Source organism: Panthera uncia, chromosome B4 (assembly GCF_023721935.1).
Source record: "Panthera uncia isolate 11264 chromosome B4, Puncia_PCG_1.0, whole genome shotgun sequence".
NCBI classification, from domain to species: Eukaryota; Metazoa; Chordata; class Mammalia; order Carnivora; family Felidae; genus Panthera; species Panthera uncia.
The window spans coordinates 60,726,651-60,750,259 of NC_064809.1; the positions used below are offsets into that span (position 1 = coordinate 60,726,651).

At 34.2% G+C, this 23,609-nt stretch overlaps 1 protein-coding gene across 1 annotated transcript in view; it reads right to left on the bottom strand.

Moving 5' to 3' along the window:
- Positions 1 to 2,904: 2,904 nt before the first annotated feature.
- ERGIC2 (ERGIC and golgi 2) overlaps positions 2,905 to 23,609 on the bottom strand; it is a 41,740-nt gene continuing 21,035 nt past the window's right edge. Inside the window, exons 6-14 of the mRNA XM_049625221.1 lie at positions 23,413 to 23,453; positions 19,407 to 19,508; positions 18,379 to 18,474; positions 12,964 to 13,019; positions 11,987 to 12,085; positions 8,347 to 8,444; positions 4,750 to 4,912; positions 3,568 to 3,650; positions 2,905 to 3,401 (exon numbers count right to left, since the gene is read on the bottom strand). Coding sequence (XP_049481178.1) covers positions 3,339 to 3,401; positions 3,568 to 3,650; positions 4,750 to 4,912; positions 8,347 to 8,444; positions 11,987 to 12,085; positions 12,964 to 13,019; positions 18,379 to 18,474; positions 19,407 to 19,508; positions 23,413 to 23,453 — 801 coding nt within the window. The 3' untranslated portion in view covers positions 2,905 to 3,338. The remainder of the gene's footprint in view (positions 3,402 to 3,567; positions 3,651 to 4,749; positions 4,913 to 8,346; positions 8,445 to 11,986; positions 12,086 to 12,963; positions 13,020 to 18,378; positions 18,475 to 19,406; positions 19,509 to 23,412; positions 23,454 to 23,609) is intronic.

Here is a 23,609-nt window from a genome sequence, read left to right on the forward strand (position 1 = left end):
GACTGATATCTAGGATTGCCACAGTCTTCCTATGAGGAAAAAGGAGCTTAAATATGAAAAACTGAGGCTTATTTGGGGATACATGATTGTAAAAGGACAAAGAAATTGTTTTATGTTTGTCATTTTAGTTAGAGTCCGCACGTTCAGGATTGATACACTAAATGAGTCGTGTGTGTTTTTTCTCTTAAAACAACACCAAAAAAACCCACAAGAAAACCAAAAAATCTAAGGCAGTTTCCTAAACTTAAGATAATGCAAGGTGATTTCATCACTAAAAAATTATTTCAAAAGGGGGGGGGGGGACAACAATAAGGAAATACTTGGATATTAATCCTGGCATCATACCATAAGGTAGTGAACAAATGGTGATCTAATTTGGATAGTGCGGACTATCTACTTTGTCTTGCAGAAGGTTTGCAATGGAGCTCCAAGCACACGGGGAGGGACTTAAGTACTAGACTAAAGGGCTTGATGAAAGTTTAAAGGTCCTCCGGCTCAGCCTTAATTTTTATTAAACAATCAAAAATACGCATCTTGAACCCAAGTTCAAGATTCAAAGTTCTAAATTTTGAAACAGGTTGCATACAAATTTACTTTCTGGTACTCAAATTACTAACCCAGGACATAAAAAGACAGGATGCATAATACAGCCCTACTTCTACCATTAAAAAATTAGATCTTAGTCATTCCTTTAAGAATTCCAGTCCAGTTTGTATTAAAGATTGCAAACTTTGCTTGCATTAGTAAATTTACTGTGAAAATTCAGTACTTTCATAAAATGTGAGAGAAATGTGATGTTAATCATCTAAATTGAGAATCAGAAGTAAGTTTGTAATTCTAAGATTGAGTTAAACTTTTCCCAAGAGGTAGTCTGTACTGTATAAATACTGCAGCAGAGAATTATTCACCTAGATGTTTCTTTTTACAGGCCAATGTATACAAAACACAGTTTTTAAAAAACCTATTTCGTATAAATTGAAGCCTCAATGTTTAAAATATTCAGCCTGGAATATATACAAATATTATGAATACCTTAATAAAATGAAAAAGGAGAGCTGAATAATAAAGTTGGGTACCCTATTGAAGACGCCCTCCCCAGGCACAAGCCAAAGCTCCAGAATAAGTAGGTCAGTACAGTGTTCTCTGCAATGGAAAAGAGACATGTGGTGAGGTCAGAAACCCCTAGCAAATCCTAATGTGAAGGTAGACTTCATCATTCCTCATCCAAGAGGCTCGTCAGAATCTTACTACTTTGACTGCCAAAAATCTGAATATAACTATTTGAGGAGTCTCATGTAGAAACCTTTCTTAACTAGTAAAGTGTAAATCAACGGCAAAGCAGAATTTTGCTTTAAAGAAATTCCTTTTATAAGTCAGCTTTAATGGGACAGATTAATTACATTAAAATTTTAATATGGTATTTAGAAAACATGGGAACAATTAAAAATCATATGTAAGTACCAAAATAATTTTAAAATCCTTTTTAAAGACACTTAACTGTTAAAATCCTAGCTGAAAGAAAAGTTTTAAATCAATTATTTTACCTTAAAAAAAAAAAAAAACAACTCTGAAACTTGAATGAACTTTCTGGAAAGCAGATTCACAGAACCAAAATTCAGTCTCAAATAGCTAAAATTCTAAGTAAAATTCCATTTTAGAAATGTTCTATTAGTTTCTACTCTTAACTTTCTAGAAATAGTATCTGAAAAAAGAAATCAATAACAGAGAAGTCTCATTCATTATTTGGAATTTTCTGGAATAAAAAAATCCTTCAGAGCATGTTATGTCACCTATGTTAATCAGTTAACTTAATGGCTCTTAATGACCAACTGTATATTTTAAGTAATAATGCTTCTGTTATTCTCCACAGAATACCATTCAACATAAGCTCTACTTCAAAGCAGTTTTATCAGTATTTCTCCTCTCCATTATGTCACAACTATTTTCAAGAAAACATTTTTTTACCTTTAAAAAAAATCCATTTGTGAAACTATAATTTGTGACATACCGTTTTCTAAAAACCACCATTTTAAATCTAGTCCTTTAGACTCGCCCTTGTTACTTACCTGGAATTTTATTTTCCCATTTCTCTAAATGCTTTAAACCATGGGGACTGCTAGTTGATTCTTCTACTATCATTAAGTATTACAAAAGGAAAATGATGTTGGCACACCTATTCCAAATATAGTTTTTAATGGCACCTGAGTGTATCTCCCTCTCATTATTTTTATCTTTTATAGTCTAGAAATTTAAAATCAATCCTTAAATACTGAGAAAGCTAGAACAACACAAAACAAAATAACAAAATCAATCCCATTCAGGACAGTCTGAATGCAAACACTCAAATCCAGTTTTACAGCTTAATGGACATTATCTAATGATAACCTTACAGATCTGACATTATCTTAAATATTTGCCTCGTGTTTCTACTTTAAGTTACCCTGTTGTCCCTCACCCAAACATGTATAAAATATTCTACTTTTCCTTTTAATACTTTATAAGCTGATAATTTTCATCATCAGTAGTGGGCCTTGTTATTACTCACCTCCCGCTTCCAAAGTGTATAGAAGGATCAGATTAGAAAACGTAGCATCTTTTTTTTTTTTAAAAATGTGCTTTCTTCTCCCTGTATAAGTGCCCACTCTACAATTTGTGAATGATACCTCTGTTACATATTATAGCACCTAGGTACCTGCTCACCTCAATCTTCCATGACCCTGCCTTGAACTGTTAGAAAAAGCCAACAGCCAGAGTTTAAAGAAAAGCAGTTACCTTCCTCAGACCAAATTATTGGATAAATGGTCTTGTCATTATGGCTTAACATGGATATGGCTATAACATAGGGACCCATCCCTGTTTTATTAACAGTGTGACCTGATCACAACTTTTTAAAGTCTAGACTAGTTTTCCATATGTTTTACATATTTTATTCTGACATATCTTTTAAAAACAAAAGGACGCAAACATTTGCACTTATCAATGCCTTTTTCTTTAGATGTGGTTTGACTTCTTTCCTTCAGGCTCTTTGCCACCAAGAAGCAAGGTCTGATTTCGATACTGCCCATTTGCTATGAAATTATCAGAAGGGGTCATCTTCCAAGCAATATTCCAGTTGGGCTTATTCACTGATTAGCTGCGTAATTTCTTCTAGGACATTTGTAACAGACACAACATATATAGGATTTCAGTTTGGGTTTTTCTTTCTTTTTTTTCCCCCTAGGTGTGGTTCCCACTTCTCATTCGTATTTTCTTTTCTTTGAATATATTGCACAATATTTTATTATTAAAAAAGGTTTTATGTCTCAAGCAAAAAGTTTTTCTCCTTCACTCAGGAGGTGCTAATGTGTATTATTTTCTAAAAGAGGTAAGTGGTTGTCTGTGTGGCCATCCTCAAAGGGTACCTAAGGAGAAAAAAGACCAAAGCATTAGTTTTATTCCTTGCACTATTCCCTTTAATCACAATGCTTTATTTTGGGCAATCTCTTTCGGAGCACCAAAAACTATTGTTCAGACTTAACAATGATGCTGTGACTTAGAGGTCAGCGCCATTTCTATTGTAGCACTTACAGAACTGACAGGTTTGTAGGATCCAAGTCGGAAACGACAGTAAATTATTTCAACTATAAATTTCCCAATTCCATGTAACATGCCTGTAATAAAAAATAAGTTCATGTGTTCAATTAAATGATGCTTTAATGAAATTATTTCCTAATCATCTCCTAAATTATTACATAAGAATAAAAAACTCAACTAATTATAATGGCATAGATTAGTAAGGAAACAAAGCAGTTTGCTTTATTCGTTTCCATGGTTAAAAATAACAAGGCGGTTGAATTTTTAAAACAAATGGATTTCCTTTCAAAATCACAAGGCCACATGATTCATGACCTTCACCATGCAGTCTTTTCAAGGGCGCTTTATACAACTCACACTCATACCATTTTGAAAAATAAATAATACCAGGCAGCACCACAAATTTAAACAAATTCAAATGAAGTAGTGACAAAGTCTTTCATAAGAAAACCTATTCATTCATTTCAAAAACATAGTTCAAAAAAAATAATTTAAAGTATATAAACTACATAGCTCCCCGTAAAACTGAATGGGGGTTGGGGGATAAAGAAGGAATGGTTTCCTTTCTTTATCTATTGTGCTTAACTCTCAGATTTTAATGATTATGATTCTAAAAGTTATCTTTGAGAACATCTCATAATCTCAGGGCAAAAAAGCCCCAAATCAGGAAAACAATTTGAAAATTTTTGTTGCACATATTGCACGGTTCAAAGTACCATAAGATGTGATTTTACATATTGTACAGTTAAAAATGCCTTACGTGAAAAAAAATTTACATTCAAGTGTCTACTATTTCTAGGCATTTTATCATCTAATCCTACAACACACTTGTAAGTATACATTATTATTCCCATTTTTATAGAGGAGAAAATTTCAGAAAAGGTAAGTGACCTATACACAAGCCTATCCCCACGTGATAGCAGATGGCAGAACCTGGATTCAATTCTAGGATCCTTCTAGCTCACTAAGTAATCTCCCTTGAATCACTGAATGCAGTGAACTTAGTTATGTGTAATGCTTAATCAATTCAGAGATCTGGAATTCAATCTTAAAGAAAAAATTCTTAAAATATCAAAACATGGGAATGTATATATATTTCTTGCTCCTGCTAAGTAACAGCATCTTAATTTCAGTGTAACATTCAAGAAATTAAACAAAAAAGGAATGAATCTTAACCTGTTGTTGAAAAGATTCCTCCAACAATACCACAGAGTCTTACAAAAAACTGCCAGAAAGGCATATGCTCCTCAGTGACGGTTACCATAAGAGAACTGAGATCATATTTCATAAATATCCCAGAGACTCCATGGCTGCCTGCAGCATGGTTAATGACACGTTCCTAAAACGAAGGGGAGAGATAGGAGAAGGAGAAAAATGGGATTCACATCATCTGGTTACTTGCACAGGCAATATGAAGCCCTACAGTCCAACTATACAAGAAGGATATCCAAATCTCTTTATGAATTGTCCTACTAGACTGAGCTCTTCAGAGACAATTGAATTATCCTGTATTCTTTGTGTGGTTAGCTTCTGAAAGAATCAAAAGAGCAGAGTCATTCTTTTCTATTTTCTGAAAAAGTCACTTTACATATAAGCATTCTACTGAGCTCAAGAGCTTACAACTATATGGCATCTTCTTCATTGATCAAATCCATAAAAACTAAGTTCATATTTTGACATACTTTTTGTAAGACTTCTTTGCTAAGAATTTACAAAATAATTATATTTATTTCCTATCATTTAAATGATCAGATTTGAAAACAAGTAATTTCACTTTCTGTTGTTTATTTAAACTGTAGGAGATATAATACAAGAAGAAAACAGCATGCACTAATTTGAAACATATCAATATTTGAGTTACTGGTTCAGTTTCTAAAGATAGTTTTATTCTTGAAAGGAATGGGACTAAAATCATAAACCCCCCATAGTGTGTACACTGTCCAAGAATTTCATTCCATCTTGTTTACACTTCAAAAATCAAGTTTGCAAACTGTCTAATAAATTTCTGTTATAGCTTGAAACAATTATGCTACCACGGTGCTTTGTTGACTTTTGTCATAACAGTCCCTATTTTAATTAAGCTATAACTAAACTGCAAGCTTTAGGAATACAAGTAACAAGGGAAATTAAAACAATTTTGTGTGAGGCATTACAAAACCCCTTCCCCTATTAGAACAGAGCCTTATAAGCCACTGATCGACTTTCCAATAAAGTGACTTCATCTTAAATTTCTGGTATGTTCAATATCATACCATAATTATATTGTCATCACCTGTATGGGCAGAAGCTGTTTGAAGGATGGGGGGTGGGGGTGGGGGGGTTCATGTAACAAAACACTAATAATGATTCACTTTGGGTTTCAGGACTAATGAAGCTCAGCCCTCCTCCTCTCTGTCCCCCTCATCCCCCATTTAACCAACTCTAGTTACTCCACACTTATTTTTTAAGTGAAACACAACTATTTTAGTCACCATATCAGCACAAACACACTACAAAGAGGTCAAATGCTCTGAGATTATATATATATTTTTATTTAATTTGGCTGTTTAAAATTTATCCTGGAGGGGCACCTGGGTGGCTTAGTCGGTTGGGCATCTGGCTTTGGCTCAGGTCATGATATCACGGTTTGTGAGTTCGAGCCCCGCGATGGGCTCTGTGCTAACAGCTCAGAGCCTGGAGCCTGCTTCAGATCCTGTGTCTCCTTCTCTCTCTGCCCCTCCCCTGCTCACACTCTGTCTCTCTCTGTCTCTCAATAATAAATAAATGTTAAAAAAAAAAATTTTTTTTTAATTTATCCTGGAGTTAATTTCGTATCAATATATGGTTATCTTTTTCTCTTTTTTTGAAGTTCCATGTTTCTCCATTGTGAGGATGTACCATGTGAGTTGTTTACAATCTTCTACTATTACAAATAACAATACAATGAATAGCCTCATACACATCATTTTTGTATTTTTTTCACTATAACCTTGGATTCAATTTCTAGAAGTGAAATTGCTGGATCAAAAGATAAATGAACATATCATTTTGCAGATATTGCCAAACTCTCTTCCATAGAGACTATGGTGTTTTGCATTCCCATAGCAATGTATATGTGCCTCTTTTCCCCAAAGCCTTGACACTATCCAGACCTCCTAATGTTCAGGTGTTGCCAATTTTAGTGAAAAATGTTATCATTCAACCCCTAAAATTGCTGATGGGGCGCCTGGTGGCTCAGTCAGTTAAGCGTCCAACTCTTGGTTTCGGCTCAGGTCATGACCTCACAGTTCGTGGGACTGAGTCCGTGTCGGCTGTCAGCGCAGAGCCAGCTCTGGACTCTCTCTCCCTCTTTCTCAGCTCCTCCCTCACTAGCATGCGTGTATGCGCACACATGCACACTCTCTCAAAATAAATAAAACTTAAAAAAAAAAAAAATGCTAAAAAGCACAATATATTTTTTACCTAGTTTCTCTCTCTCCGTGTACACACACGCACACACACACTTAAGTTTTTCACCCTGAACCCTTTGAAAGTCAAACATGACAACTTCACCCCTGAAAACTTCAGTATTTAATCTCCTAAGGGAAACTCTATAATTACTGAGGACATAGTCATCATAAGCTAGAAAACTATCAAAAGGAAACTCCACATGGAGGAAAGTAAATTTTTAAAAGCACTTATACTTTGCCTTGGAATTCTGGATAATATTTCAATGTTCAGCATTCTTTAAAAAAAGGTTTTCTTGGGGCGCCTGGGTGGCGCAGTCGGTTAAGCGTCCGACTTCAGCCAGGTCACGATCTCGCGGTCTGTGAGTTCGAGCCCCGCGTCAGGCTCTGGGCTGATGGCTCGGAGCCTGGAGCCTGTTTCCGATTCTGTGTCTCCCTCTCTCTCTGCCCCTCCCCCGTTCATGCTCTGTCTCTCTCTGTCCCAAAAATAAATAAAAAAACGTTGAAAAAAAAAATTAAAAAAAAAAAAAGGTTTTCTTAAGTTTATTTATTTTGTGAGAAAGAGAGAGAACACAAGGGTGGGAGGAACAGAGAGAGAGGGAGAAAGAGAGAATCCCAAGCAGGCTCCATACTGTCAGTACAGAGCTCCATGCAGTCAACGCCCTGAACCCTGAGATTACGACCTGAGCCAAAATCAAGAGTCAGAGGCTTAACTGACTGAGCCACCCAGGCACCCTGAATATTCACCATTCTTAAACACAATAATTAGAAAACATGACCCCAGAATACATGTGAAGTCTGTTAAACTGTCCAATTCCAAAACTATATTCCTCATAATACATTTTTATAAGGCTACTCTCCCTGAGATTGCAGAATGTTCGTCCTTTTAATTAGATGAATAAAAAGCACTAACTTAGGAAGGCAAACCCTCTTAGTCTACTATCTGAGCCAGAAGAACCATGCATGCTCCAGGGTAAGTACATTAATTAAAAAATTAATAACACAAAACCAGAGAATCTGCTGGCAGGTAAGAACTAATTATACCAATACAAGAGAAAACATTACAAAATTAAGATATTAAGAATAAAATCATTAATACCATCATAGTTTAATATTTTGTTTTAATTGAAGAGAAGACATTCCAGATTTTTAAAATCTACTTTTCTTGCTCTACAGCATACTAATAATATCCAGTTCTAATATTTTATTAGCTTAAAATAAAATATTAATGCATTTCAAAACTTCCACAAATTTTAAATGGGGGAGAGCACCAAGTCGTAACTTTTTTTTGTAGAGGACTATAAAATACTGAAAAAAAAAATCATTTTATCAGTTAGATTCAACTTACCCTTTCTGTAACAGAAAACTGATGGGTGTCTGCTGAAATTTTATATGTATGTAGTTTTGTTGGCACAACTGTAATAAAATATTGGAACATCTGGTTGTCTAGAATAAAAACAAAATGTGTTTTTTTCATCAATCCAATAGCAACAATACTACTGCCAAATACACCCTCCTTCTATTATACACATTGACCTTGAAATTTAATGCTACTTATGATAGTGTTTAACAAAAAAAAATTTTTTAAAGAATCAACGAAAGCAATATACTCATACTTGGTAAACAAGTTCTCAATAAGCATAAAACAGTCATGTATACACATCTATTAGTTGTGAAAAAAAATGGGGCGCCTGGGTGGCTCAGTTAAGGGTCTCTTATTAATTTTGGGCTCAGGTCATGATTTCACAGTCTTGACATCAAGCCCCGAGTCAGGCTCTGCGCTGGGCATGAAGCCTACTTAAGATTCTCTCTCTCCCTCTACCTCTGCCCTTCCCCCACTCACACTCTGTCTCTCTTTCTTTGTCAAAAACAAAAATGTTAAAAAAATGAACTAGTCATTGGATATCCTTTATAACATTATCCTTTTATCAAATATGAAAAGTAAAAGTAGCATTTCTTTACAGTAAAGAAACTAGTGAGAATAAAGTTATAATAGTATAACCACCACAAGACATATTTTCAGTTTTTACTAATATCTTAAGATATATAAATAAACCAATTTAGCCAGCCTTTGGATATATACAAAGAATTGATACAGGAGGAAAATAACTAAAGAACCTACTCTATGGTGGTCTAAGGTTCTTGCATAATCAAAAGGATCATATTTATATAGCCTTTAGGCATTTCTAAGTTTAATACAAATCATCAATACCAGTAGGTTATCAATTATTAATTAACCTTAAACAGGTAACAGTTCACAGAATACAAAACAGGTTAATTTTCCAGGTCTATCTTATAGAAAATTTAGAATTAGAAGTGTCTATCTAGAGTTTCAATTAGATAAGTAATAGGGCCTCCTTACATTTGACATGAAAATAGATGTACTTCACATTACATGATAATAACTGTCTATAGAAACTGTACAGGAATAAAATACACCAATTTTAAATATATGGTCTGATAAATTTTGACAAATGTCTCTGCCCACCACAGTCAAAATAGAAAATATTTTTACCACCTCACAAAGTTCCTCCATACCCCTTTGCAGTCAATACCCTGTACCTCTGACCCTAGGCCAACCACTAATCTACCTTCTGTCATCACAGATTAGTTTTGCCTATTCTAGAATTTCATATAAATGCGAGTACACAATATGCACTTCTGTGTGTCTATCTTCTTTTGCTCAACATTAATGAATTTTTATTTCCATCAATCCAATTTCTCTCTTATCTCAGTATAATTCAGAATAGGGGAGGGAAGGGTAAACTGTAGATAGGAGAGAGAGGTTAACAGTAAGAGTGTCTTCAAACACGAATATTAAACAAGTTTCTGACAAAATAAAATAAAACCTGTTTCAACTTCACTTACTTACCTACCACCTGTATGACTATAACTCTCAAAAACATGAACAGTGTTTGACTAGTTCCTCTATTATTAACCCCAACATAATAGACTTTAGTCTATTATCACAGATAAGATTAGGGAAGAAGAGTGTCAACTCTGTCCACCACCAATAGATGGCTTATTAATTGTGGGTGGTCTTCAGTTTCATCCTTTGATGTAAGATGAATTGCTTCACCTGTGCTTAGTTTTGAGATTTTTACAAATAAACTCTATTGTGTTGTAAACAAAGGTAGTGAGCTCAAAGTGCTAAGAGAAAAAGGTATTTAAGTATTACATATTAATGAAAAAAAGGTGAAATTGAGAGCGGTGAAGCAATAACTTATAGGTGCTACACACGTGGGTAGGATAATTACTTTGGGAAAAAAAATGGAGGACAAAGGGAATTGTATCACCTGTGAGGAGTGAAGCACAATGAATAATAACCAAAAGGGTCAAAGAAATATGACAGGAAAAAATAGAAAGCATTGAAGCTGTGGCCAGAGAACTACTGAAGACGTAGGTGCCACTGTTAATTCAAGAAAAGGCTATAAATTGGTTAGATAACTTAATGTCTAGGTTTGGGGGTGAGGGTGGGGTGGAGAGGCAGATACTGTCGAATGACATTTTGTTGCAGGTCACAAATTGTTCCAAAGGTTATGGGTCTGTCCAAATTGGTAAAGCATTCAAGATGTAAGTACTAAGTGATCCCCTCACAACTTCTGGGAAACATCCAGGGAATGGTTACCTGACACAACACATTTGTAATGCTAATTCTTTTTTCTTTTTGGGAAACAAAGCCCAATAGAACACATATTAATAAGGAGAAGTGCACACCTGCTTTAAAGCTTTGAGTAACCTACTGACACTCATCTGGTGGCATTTTAAAACATAACTCTAAAAGTCTCTTCGTCTTCGTGAATTTAGGAATAAACTCAAAAACAGCCTTTGAAAATTAATCTGTTTAGAACTGATTCTGTACAAAAATTCAAATTCATTTTAGCATCCTGCAACCAAGTATTAACCAACATGTTTTCAAATGATCATCTCATAAGTAACATACAGTGTATTTCTGTATACAATGAACATATAGAGGAGATTATATATTGAATAAAGCTTTTAATTCTCAGAATGTTTCTACTCACACATTTCCAAATTTAGTACACTCAAGTTTCCTTAAGTGAAGCATTTCCATACAAACATAAAATACTCAGGAATGTAAGCCAGGATTCTAAGTAAACCATCTTTGATGCATCTGATTACAACACAATGCTACAAGAGTAAAATACTGAAAATGATATTAATAAATCTATTTGAATTAATAAAAAATGAAATCCTTAATTAGAGTTTTGCAAAGGCTAGAATTCCTAGTAGCACAAGAAGCTTTACATGTCCTTAAAAGGTCCTATAGGTGGGGCATGTCATAAGATAGGACTATTTCAGTAGAGGAAAGGCAACCAAAAACCTTCAAGAAACACAAGATTGATTACTTGTTATAAAATTAAGAAAATAATCCATCCAAAAAAAAGAAAAAAAATAATCCATCCATATTTGGATAAAATGAAATTTTAAGTGGAACAGAAGGTTAAAACAGTAATAAAAGGGATCTATGCTATAATGTACTACTTCTGACTGTGTTAATAACCAAACTATTCTAGAATAACTCTACGTTTCTGATGTTCGTAAAATTCCCCAAGGAGGTTTCTATAATGGTAAATATGCATTTTAGAACTCTGAACCTATACTAAGAAAACATTCCTTATAATGTTGAAACTTTCATTGGTTCTTATTCTTTCTTTAGTGCCCTATTAGGAGTTATGCCCTATTAGCACATTCACCTTTCATATATTTAGAGAGCTTTTAAATTCAACTCTTTTTCCTACTTACTTGTTACTCTAATTTCTTATTTTGTTCTTATGGTTCATTTTTTAACGGACAAATTCTCTCTTACACACCTTACCAGAGAAAATTATCAATCACTTAATCCACTTAAAGATTTATCTGTTTATTACAAGGGGGTTAAAGAGAATTATTAAAAATGGGTTAATATTAAAGTTATAAAAACAATTCCTACATGCAAATTCCAATAGTAATCATTAAATACTTACGGTCTACAGCAACTTTTTCAGTTCCATCCAAAGGATTAATAATTCCTGGAACAAGCTCTCCAAAAGACAAATGATCTATTCTGTGAGAAAAGTTGTAAGCTAAGAGGAATAAAACAAAATTAAGTACAGAAATTAAATTATTCAAAACCACATATTACAGATTGGTTCACATTCCTATCTAACCACAAATAAAATTATCTCAATCTGCAGGTATAATAATATAGTATTTAAAATCACATTATTTTGAGAGAATACAAATAAATATGTGGAATTAAATGTACAATGGTAAGTACATTCTGATAAAATGCTGTATCTTAAATTTCATAATTACATCTATGAAATATTACATCTAATCTTCATAACCAAAGATAATAATAATGAGTCTTTCCTGGTCCAAATCTTTATATAGTGATAGGAGTGTATTGTTAGAACAAATGGAATGATGTCCATGTAGCCAAATACTGAAAAAAATCAGATATATTTTTAATGCACACCATTGCTAAATGTGACAAACTGACTTTTTATGGAATTTATTACTTGGTTTTGTTCTCTAAAACAGACTTTAAAAACTAAGTTTTATGACAATTATTACACAAAACTTGAATACTTTATATGTATACACGTGTCCAGATGTACGTTTATATATTGAAAGAAACTTCAAACACATTCCCTTCATTATCCCTAAAAATTAGCAGAAATGTGTACCAAGTGATAGAATGCGCACTGAGGCTCTACTCCCTAACCCCAGCAACTTCTGAGCTATAAATAAGTAGAAACACAGGTAATTTAAAGACATGAGAAAATGAATTAGAGTCAATAAATTAATCATTTATTTTCTCCTTTGGACATCTGTTTCGACAAAAGCCCACTTTTAAAACACTCCTTGCATCTGCACTCAGAACAAAACACAAGAAAAAAACCCACACACAACACTTTTCAATGACATCTTCATGGAAAAAATTTAGGAAACTGCTCACAGTCATGGTTGACAAGTGCTGCCAAGTGTGCATGACCTCGGGGATGTGGAATTGCCCTGAAAGGAAGAAAAAAAGATTAAAGTCATAATATTTAAACATACAACTAATTAAAATCAGAAAGGGGATCTTTCCTCAGTTATATAATTTTATTAATATATAATAAAAACATGTTTGTCCTATGATTTAAACTGCTAAGTCTACTCATCTCAGCCATGCAAAAAACTGGGGGTTGGCACACTGTTTCTGTGAAGTGCCAGACAGTAAGTATTTTAGGCTTTGTGGGCCAAGATGCAACACTGAAAATATATGTACTAGTTACACAAGAGGAAAGAAAATTTTTCGCGACCTTTTCTTAATGATTTGTTGAGAGAGAATAAGCGAGGGTGTTTGAATGGGGAGGGATGGGGGAGAGGGATGGGGGGGGGGGGGGGAGAGAGAATCTTAAATAGACTCCACGCCCTGCATGAAGCCGGACATAGCACTTGATCCCACAACCCTGGGATCATGACCTGAGCCGAAATCAAGAATTGGACGCTTATCCGACTGAGCCACCCAGGTACCCTGACATTTAAAATGTAATAGTAATAACTGAGTACTTTTTTTTGTAGTTCAGGTATTTTTGCTGGGAGATAACCTTTCCTTAACTAGGGTTGAGAGTTAGGCTTCCCTATTTTCAAAATTGATCACAAAGATTTATGGGTTATGATGATCTATAATGAAATGTTATATGTTTTATCTTTGAAAATATTAAGCTATGAGCATATCTTTTAATTGAGTATATTCATTGCTTGGATAGAACTCTCTTACATTCTTCTCTTGGTATTTCCTTCCGGCATGTCATTGCATAACACAGATTGATCACTTGCATTTTAAGGTGGAATTTCCTTAAGTACACAGTTAAATAGATTTTGAAACATGTAAATTTCCTTTGCACCTGCATCAAGGTCTGAAACACTTCAGGAACTATAGTTTGAGGTTGCAAAATATATACAAGTATAAGAATGGAGATCTCGTTTCTTGTTTTAACTTTTGACAGTGCAGGCTGTCAAAGCATGGGAAGCAAGGAAAACCACTTAAAATCATTTGACGTTACCTATCGCTGAAATAACTTTACCACAATATGAGTTTCATATATAAACACTGCTTTTGCTTAAAATTTTAGGCTAACCTCATTGAGAAACATTATCCAGTCTGCACAAAACTTAACTTCCAAAGCTATTCAGTGCTCAATAATAATGGGTGGCAAGTGTCCTTATTCAGAAAAATTTCAATCTTGGCCCTGAGTTCCAAAATCATACACACACAAAATCTTTACCACTAAGCTGTCGAGCCATTATGTAGCAGGGCAAGTTGTACCATTTAGCTTTTCCTTCTGACAAGTTCATGAAAATGATGATATTTAAGTCCATGAGAGCAAATGAAGTTCACCATCAACACTATCACTTCAATAATACATGCTCAATTCAAATATTTTCTGTGAAGTACTGCTACTGATACAGTAGATAGAACTACAGGCTTTAAACACCTTACATTTTCACAGGCTTTGAAAATTTATATACGTAAGCCTTTTTCTGCTTCATACATATTTACTACCAGCAACACACTGATGTTCTCTCAATTTCTTTAAAAATCTTTTTATCTATAGTTGTTCCATGCAGGCTATTCACAGACAAATAATTCTTCAATCGTTTCAAACTCACATCGACTCCTCAAAAAAAATCAACAAACAGTATTAGTAACTCCTGTTCACTCAACAGCCAAGGAAACGCACTCAGTATCACCTGCCTTGCTTTTTAACTGACTATTGGCTACTGCTCTCAAGGTCCTCAGTTGCTTAAGCACTTTTCCCACCAAAAGGCTAACCATCCAAAGTCAGTCTATTTTCCCCAGATGCCTTTCTTTGATTGGTGCACACACACACAATTCCATCAGCCTGCCAGTAAGTGGCTTTCTTTCCTTAGCATTAGCTAACCAATTAGTCACGTTTAAACTTAATGTGGTGGCAGTCCTCAGTTTCATTTTCTATTCTTACGAAGAAATTCTACTTGTGTTTAGATATTCCCTTTTAAATTTTTATTTTCCCCAAGAGTTAGTGATGTTGTTATGAGTGCTTAGTCTGCTATTACTGAAGTGTCCTGTATCCTCATAGCACAGCTATAGTGTCATTGCATAATGAACATCCTATTCTGAGGTCAAATTTGATAAAATAATCCACACTCCACTGTGCCTTAAAAGTATATCTGAAACCCGTATTTCTTTTTCTTTTCTGACAGAGTAACACAATAAATAAATTAAATGCTGGAGGACAGCAATACACAGGGCATCTATAATGCTGTCAAGCTATAAGTGTCATAACTTGTTATAATTTGTAGTGCACACCGAGTAGCAGCACAAAGTGATGAGTCATGTACAGCCTTTGCCACAATTATTCAGTCCTCGTAGTGTGAAAGTAGCCATATGTAAACAGGGAAGCATGACTGTGTTCTAGTAAAACTTTGTTTTTGGACAGTCAAATCTGAATTTCATATATTTTTCATGTGTTACAATATATTGTTCCATGTGATTTTCAGTGAAGGAAAGATTGTTTTGAAAACTGGAAGGCTGGGAGGAGGCATTTTTGGCTGCCACAGTTGTCAGGGAGGAGTCACTACTGGCATTTATTGGACAGCAGCTAGGGAAGCAAGGCATCCTGCAATGCAGGGACAGTGTCACACAGAAAAATACTGTCCCACATCTTGCATGACTTCCAAACACTCTAAGCAGCATTCATAAAGGTGAAAAACCTATGAATAATGATCTGAGTCTAGAACTTAACTCCATTTAGCTACACAAAGTACTTTGTTGTAGTTTCAATACATACTGAATTTCCTAGGAAATGGAGAAAATATTTTACTTTGTTTTATTTGCAGGATTACAGAGTTGTTCCCTATTTCAGAATCAACAGAAACAGCATTTGTGGTATTTGAACAGCCAATACATCTGTTTCATTCTGCATACCTGATGATTCTACATGTAAGTGGTAAGCCTCTGCCTACTCCATTACCTTATCTAATGTATTCAGGCTCAAACATTTGCATATCGAAATACATATTATCGTGTTACAAATCATGTTCTTTTTATTTCTCCTTTATATTACAGTTGAGAATGATGATATTCTATCTGAGAAGATAAAATGAGATCTTCAAAAAGATCAATATTGAACTTGGTAAACCTAATACCAAATATTAGGAGTGGATTTCATAAGATATCCCGGAGATAAGGGTAAGATACAAACCAAATATTTTCCCATCTGGCCTCCCTTATTCATGGCATGAATTATCACATGGAGAGAGAAGTGAAATTTGGAAACAAGGCCATGATATAGAGGCTCATAAAATATTAGTCAAAGTTACCCTCTTTCTCTTTCAGTTAGTTTGGGAGTAGGATATTGTTTGTATCCATATGAGCAATAAAACCTCAATTTCTTTGAGCCAGCTATTATCTATTGTCTGCACTATACTAAGAAATTCTAAGGTTCCCAGCTACAGAATCAATCCTGGCAACAGTAAGAAAACAACAAAACATAAATGTCAAGAAGAATGGGACAAGAAAGACAAATGTCTGATCTCATCATTGTAAACACTGAAATAATACTGCATAAAAGACTTATTCTATTTATCTCCACATATAACAAAAAAATCTCTAGCAACGTTTTTTCCTGCTTTATGGCCTTTCCCTCAGTCTGGATGCCCTTTCTCCTTTATATATAAAATTCCTAATCATTCACTAGTGTTCAAAGGTTTTCCTCAATAAAGCCTCTGCTGATGTGCAGGGTAAGTCAAGTACCCTGTTATGTAGTTTCTTATCGGCCATACTTCTACAGCTTCAATACAACTATAATTAAGTATTTATTAGTGTAATTCACTGTTCAAAGTTTGGATTCTCTCACAGAATGTCAGCACCATAAAGGCAAAAACACTTTCTCTCTTTCTTTTTTATGGTTTTTATCCTTAGTATCTAGCATGGTACTATGCACACAGCAAGTACTCAAAAAATGTCTTTTATAATGAAGAACTGTTCAGCTCTACAACTCTAGATGGAAGGAAGGAGAATGAGAGGGAGGGAGGCAGGGAGAGAGCCAGAGAATCTATTTATTCAGAACTGTACCAAGTGTTTATATCATATGAGAGTATCTATACTGGTGCTGTTCATGAAGACAGGTGGTCTGATATTTTTCTTAACTTCTACATACTTTATCTTAGGCACTACTAATTTCTAACTACATAAAAATACTTGTCTCAAATTCATCAGGGATTGCATTTTGATGATGATCATCAGAAGGAAAAACAAAACAAAAACCTAATGCCATCCAACATGAACAAATTAACAAAATGTCTACGTAAGAGCTTCCTGGCTACTAATACTTGGCAAGTAGAAGGTTTTCATCCATATCCACTTACAGCTCATTTAATTTATAAACTATAACATGACTGTTTTACTTTTGTTTTGAAGTAGTTTTTAAAGTTAGTAGTCTTCTTGGGGCACCTGGGTGACTCAGTTGGTTGAGCGTCCGACTTCGGCTCAGGTAATGATCTCACAGTTTGTGGATTCGAGCCCCACATCAGGCTCTCTGCTGTCAGCACAGAGCCCACTTCAGATCCTGTCTCCCTCTCTCTCTGCCCCTTCCCTGCTCATGTGCACGTGCACACACACACGCACTCATTCACGCTCTCTCTCTCTCAAAAATAAACATTAAAAAAATAAATAGGGGCACCTGGGTGGCTCAGTCTGTTGAGTGTACAACTTGGGCTCAGGTCATCATCTTGCTGTTTGTGGGTTTGAGCCCCACATTGGGCTCTGTGCTGATAGCTCGGAGCCTGGAGCCTGCTTTGGATTCTGTGTCTCCCTCTCTCTCTGCCCCTCCCCCACTCATGCGTGCTCTCTCTCTCAAAATAAACATTAAAAAATTTAAAAAATAAAATTAAAAAAAAATAAATTGAATAAACACTGGGGTGCCTGCATGGCTCAGTCGGTAAAGCTTGGTCCAACTTCAGCTCAGGTCATGATCTCGCAGTCTGTGAGTTCAAGCCCCTCAACAGGCTCTGTGCTGACAGCTCAGAGACTAGAACCTGGTTCAGATTCTGTGTCTCCCTCTCTCTCTGACCCTCCCCTGTTCACATTCTGTCTCACTTTCAAAAATGAATGTTAAAAATTTTTTTAATAAATAAACATTAAAAAAAATTTTTAAATAAAGTTAGTAGTCTTCTCTATCCTGAGATTGAAGCCCTGAATGTAAGTTGCAAAATATCAAAAATGCAGATACACAACATTGTAAACAGTCCTTTAGTAGTTATGTTATTTGATTAGCAAAGAATTTACTTTTAAACCAAGCTGCCAACTTGTCTAAAGTATTTTCAGTAAGTTAAAAGAACATACTTGCCCACAGTTATGTGAAAATTCCCCGCTACTTTATTGACATAGAGATGACCATGAATTCTGCAAGCATCTGGAGGCTGTGATGAATCATCTTCCCTGTTACAACATGAGAGGAAGGATTACTTATGGCACACTCAACACAGTCACCGTCCTGTGGAAGGAACACTTTGTAGATGGGGAAAAGAATCCCTAGAAATCAATTTTTAGGTAATGATTTAAATGTCAAAAGTACAACAGCAGTTTTTTGAAGTCTACACATTTATAAAAACTCTTACATCTACAAAGTAGAAAAACAATTACATATATATATACATGTATGTATGTATATATGTATATGTATGTATATATATATATATATACACACACACACACACACACACACATACACATACACACACACACACATATATTCGTTCCATGGTTCTTCACATTTGACCACAGGACTAAGGCCAGTAAGAGAAGAAAGATTAAAAGAATTAGTCCAATAAAAACATACTTTTGTCAGCTGTTTCTGGCACTGTAGGGGACAGAGAAAGATGGAAGTAAGAATGAGGGAAGGCATGCCATCCAAGTTCAAACAATGACATCTTCCTAAGCAAATGTCAAACCTCTGTATAGTTTTAAATTTAAATGATCATTTTCATGATTATAGCATTTCTAAATATCACCTGTTGTAACCTAAAAAAGAGAAAAAAAAGTGAAATAAAAACACAAACTCCTAACGAAAGTTTCTACATCCTCATAAAATAATGGCAAATGCAATTAATTTGTTCTTAAAACCTAATATAATTTTATATGGAAGTATGCCATACACACATAAGAGAAAAATTAAATGAAAAGGAAATAATATTATTTGTGATCAGGATGATCAATATCACAGGCTATAAATTTAAGAGTAAAAAGAAATCATCATACAGAATGATTACATCTTCTCTAAGAAATATGAGATTCAGGAACTAAACCAATACTCAAACTTTGTCATAGTCAATTCCTAATAAATAGTTGTACATTTAAAAATGACATCTCACCTTGGTGGAAGTGCTGTTGAAACACTTTTAAAAGCACTTTTAAATATGACATCTTGAAGTGAATGTTCTTCTTGGAGTCTGCTCTGAATCAGCTGCAGCATCCTACATACAACATCAACAAGCAACGGTTACAAATACACCTAGGAATACAAGAAAGCTAACACTTTTTTAAAATAACAATGGTTAGCTGACTTACTTAACCCATATATTTATTACTACAAGACTTTATTCTAAAATAAAGTACCAAATTTTCTTTGGTCATTTCCTTAAAAGAAGGAAAAATGAGGTAGGGCAGCTAAGTTTAATAGCTGATGGAGTGAATAATAGATGTGCAGTCAGAGTCACTAAGAAGGAGCTTCTCCTCACCTGAGTATCTAAACTCCTTTTTCACGCTTGCATGCAGCTGTTACAAAATTCTTACCTTTTGTCGGGTACTGAATAAAGTGTGACAGGTACAAAGAATAAGACAAGTACAACAGATTTGGTGGACTTAAGTGGGAGATTACTGGGATATAAACCCATACCACAAGCATCTAATTCTCATTACAAAATAGGCCATTATGGTGTCTCTTTTTCCAAAGAAAAATGGTATAAGACCATTCTGAGCAAAATATTATACTCTACCTGTAATTTTTTAAAAGAATATTAGCATATAAGGCATAAAACTATAAAACAAAGTATCCATTTGAGAACCCATACTTAGATTTTCTTTTTAAATATACCTAGCCCCATAGAACAAATTAGTTCAAGATTTTTTTTTTTTTACAAATTTCTTTATGTTGACAGTAACTTATAAAATTATTTACTCTGAACAACAAAACCAAGAATAACAGCTTTCTCTCCCTCTAACACTTCTACCATTGGGCCATGTTATTTCCTACCACGTTTAGCAATAAGTCTGTATCTTTAAATTTTTTTTTTTTCAACGTTTTTTATTCATTCCTGGGACAGAGAGAGACAGAGCATGAACGGGGTAGGGGCAGAGAGAGAGGGAGACACAGAATCGGAAACAGGCTCCAGGCTCTGAGCCATCAGCCCAGAGCCTGACGCGGGGCTCGAACTCACGGACCGCGAGATCGTGACCTGGCTGAAGCCGGACGCTTAACCGACTGCGCCACCCAGGCGCCCCTAAGTCTGTATCTTTAAATATAATCCTATTTTACCTCCTTTAACTCTACGTCTTCAGAAAACTAAAATCCAAAATCATCTGTTTAAAGTTCAAACTCACCAAGTACAAAAATTACACACAGAGGGACGAACAGACAAAACACAGAGGATTTTTAGGGCACTAAAACTATTCTGTAGATACTATAATGGTAGACATATGTCATTATACATTTGTCAAAATTCATAGAATGTAGAACACCAAGAGTAAACTATGGACTTTGGGTGATAATGATGCATCCATACAGGTTCACAGATTATAAGGAATGTACCGCTGTAGTGTCAGGTATTGATAATGGTGAAGGCTGTGCACGGGGGGTGGGGGTGGGGGGGCAGTGGATATTTGGGAATTCTGTTACTTTTCGCTCAATTTTGCTGTGAATCTAAAGCTACTCTAAAAAGTAAAGTGTTTTTAAAAAAAGTTTATCTACCTATATAAAACTTGGGGAAAATTATAAACAAATATAGACCCTTATAAAAGGAAGCAAACCTAAATCTAATATTTCACTCCCCACCATAATGATAAACATTTTTTAGAAGTGCAAGTGAAAGATCAAATATTTACGCACCATTCACTAAAAACACTGGTAAAATAGGTCTATTTAAAATAACAATTCATTTTTACACTGTAAATTTAGTTCAGAATAAATCTTAAATCTAGAACTAAAAAGCAGAAATCAAAAAGGCTATGTCTAGGGTTTGAGATTTATTTACTGCTACAGGAGAGAGACTAACTGGGATCTTAAATATTTTTAAAAAGCAGAATACCAACTGAAAGAAAACTTCATCTCTTTCAGCAAACTCTAAAGGTAAAGAACCATTTAATATGTACATTATTCAGGATGTTAGTCCTTCGGTGTCTCTAGTCCATTCTAGAATATTTGTTTAGAAGCAGAATTGATAATCTACGAAGATTCAACAACCAGATCCCATCTTCAGATTCACACGTCTCAAGACAAAATCTTTGGATCTAATGCTACCAGAAACTGAAAGTTTCTTATTTGATGTGTGTCTTGTATTTCCAGAGTCCAATTTCAGTGCTGAGCAATGGAAAAAGAGGTTGAAGACAGCAAACTCTGTGTATAACTTTTGTCTCAAATATACCAATATCTAAGCTTATATTCCATATATGAAGATATGAAAAAAAACCCTCTGTTATGGAAAACAGCCATCATTTTAATAGTAAAAACACAGTGTCTTGAACACTGAATAAAATTCCATGTGAAAGGAGGCTTCTCACTTTAATAGTTCTGGATTAAAGTAATGTCTTTCATCTCTGGATGGCTTTCTACTAAAAGCACTACAAGCCCAGAGACAACTACATTTGATTTCAACCTCAATTTTAAAATCTCCCCAAATGGCAAAACTGGAAATTAAAAGAGAAATGCCTTTGAAATGTACTTAGAAAGAAAAAAAGGAAAAAAAAATGGGAAAAAGGGTTTTTGTTTTTTTGTTTTGGCAATAATCTTAAATTAGGTAGAGCCTTTGTAAGCCCTGGAAACAAAAAAGAAAAAAAAAAGAAAAAGAAAAAAAAAACAGCACTATATGGGAGTAGGGGTGGGGGAACCATTTATAACAAAGGACTACTTTCTTTAATATACAAAGGACTATTTAAAATTATCAAGAAAAAAAAAAACCAACAACCAAGCAAAATGGGCATAGGGCATGAATGAGCAGTTTCACACAAAAAGAAATGCAACAGGAAAAAAAATCCATAAAGATATTCAAGTGATTCATTCATAAAGAAATGTTAATTTAAAAAAAGCATAATACTATTTTCACCCACAGAATTGGCAAAAGCAAAAAAGCCTTAGTTATACCCACTATTGGTGAGGTTGTGTAGAAACAAATACTATCAGTTTTGGAGTGTAAGTAAAGATATTTTGGCATCACTTATCAAAATGTATTTTTTCACAGTTTTATTGAGATACACTTGACATATCACATTGTATAAGTTTAAAGTGTACAATATACGATTTGACATATTTCTATTTTGCAAAACGATCACCCCATAAGTTAACAACCATCATCTCACATAGTTACAAATTTTTTTCTTTGTGATAAGAACTTATCAGTATGTTAATTAAATATCCTATGAAAGAGAAATTCCATTTCTATACACTTACACACACTTACACATATTCACACCAGTATATAAGGAATTAGGTTCAAGAATTTTCATTAAGCATTGTTTTTAATATTAGAATCCTGCAAATAATCTAAATGCCCAGTGATAAAAATCAAATTAAATAAGAACTATAGTTTATCAGAATGCTGTATGTAGTGAAATGGGAAGATGTCCAAAATACCAGGCTACGTAGAAAAAAGCAAGTTCTAGAATGAATGTATAGAAAGATACCATTTGTAATGGGAAAAATAAAACATAAGCAAATATGCAAACATACAGAAAATTGTAAATTAACAGAAAATTTCTAGGCTACAAAAGAAATTTAACTCTAGTTATAACTGCTAGTCAGCAGCACTAAGAGTAATAATGAAGAGGCTTTTACTTTTAATATATACCCTTTACTTCATATCCTTTATATTCAAATTGAATTTTAAATGATCACATATTGCCTTATAAATTTTTAAATAATAAAATTTTAAATGAAAACTAAAATGTACTTATGATTCAAAGTACACTAGAGAAAACATTATACAAAACTCTCCTATAATTTGACAATATTTCTGAAATTATAAAGATTAAATATTATATTCTGTTAATATTTCACCCCTAAAACTGCCCAGAAAAATGTTAAATCTATGAATAATTCAAAATGGACAAAATAGAGAAAATTTGATCCAGATTTCATGGACCACAATACTTTAATTCACTTATTACCTCTGCCACTCTTTTTGCTGTGGTGAAAGATCAAATATTACCTGAAATAAAGGAAAACATAATCACTAGCACTGTCAATTTCTCTTGGCTTTTATATCATAATTAAAAAAAAAAATTTCTTTGAGCAAGTAACAAATTTATAATACTGATAAAAACAAGTATTCATGATTTACATTTAATCTTCTGTAAGTGAAAAA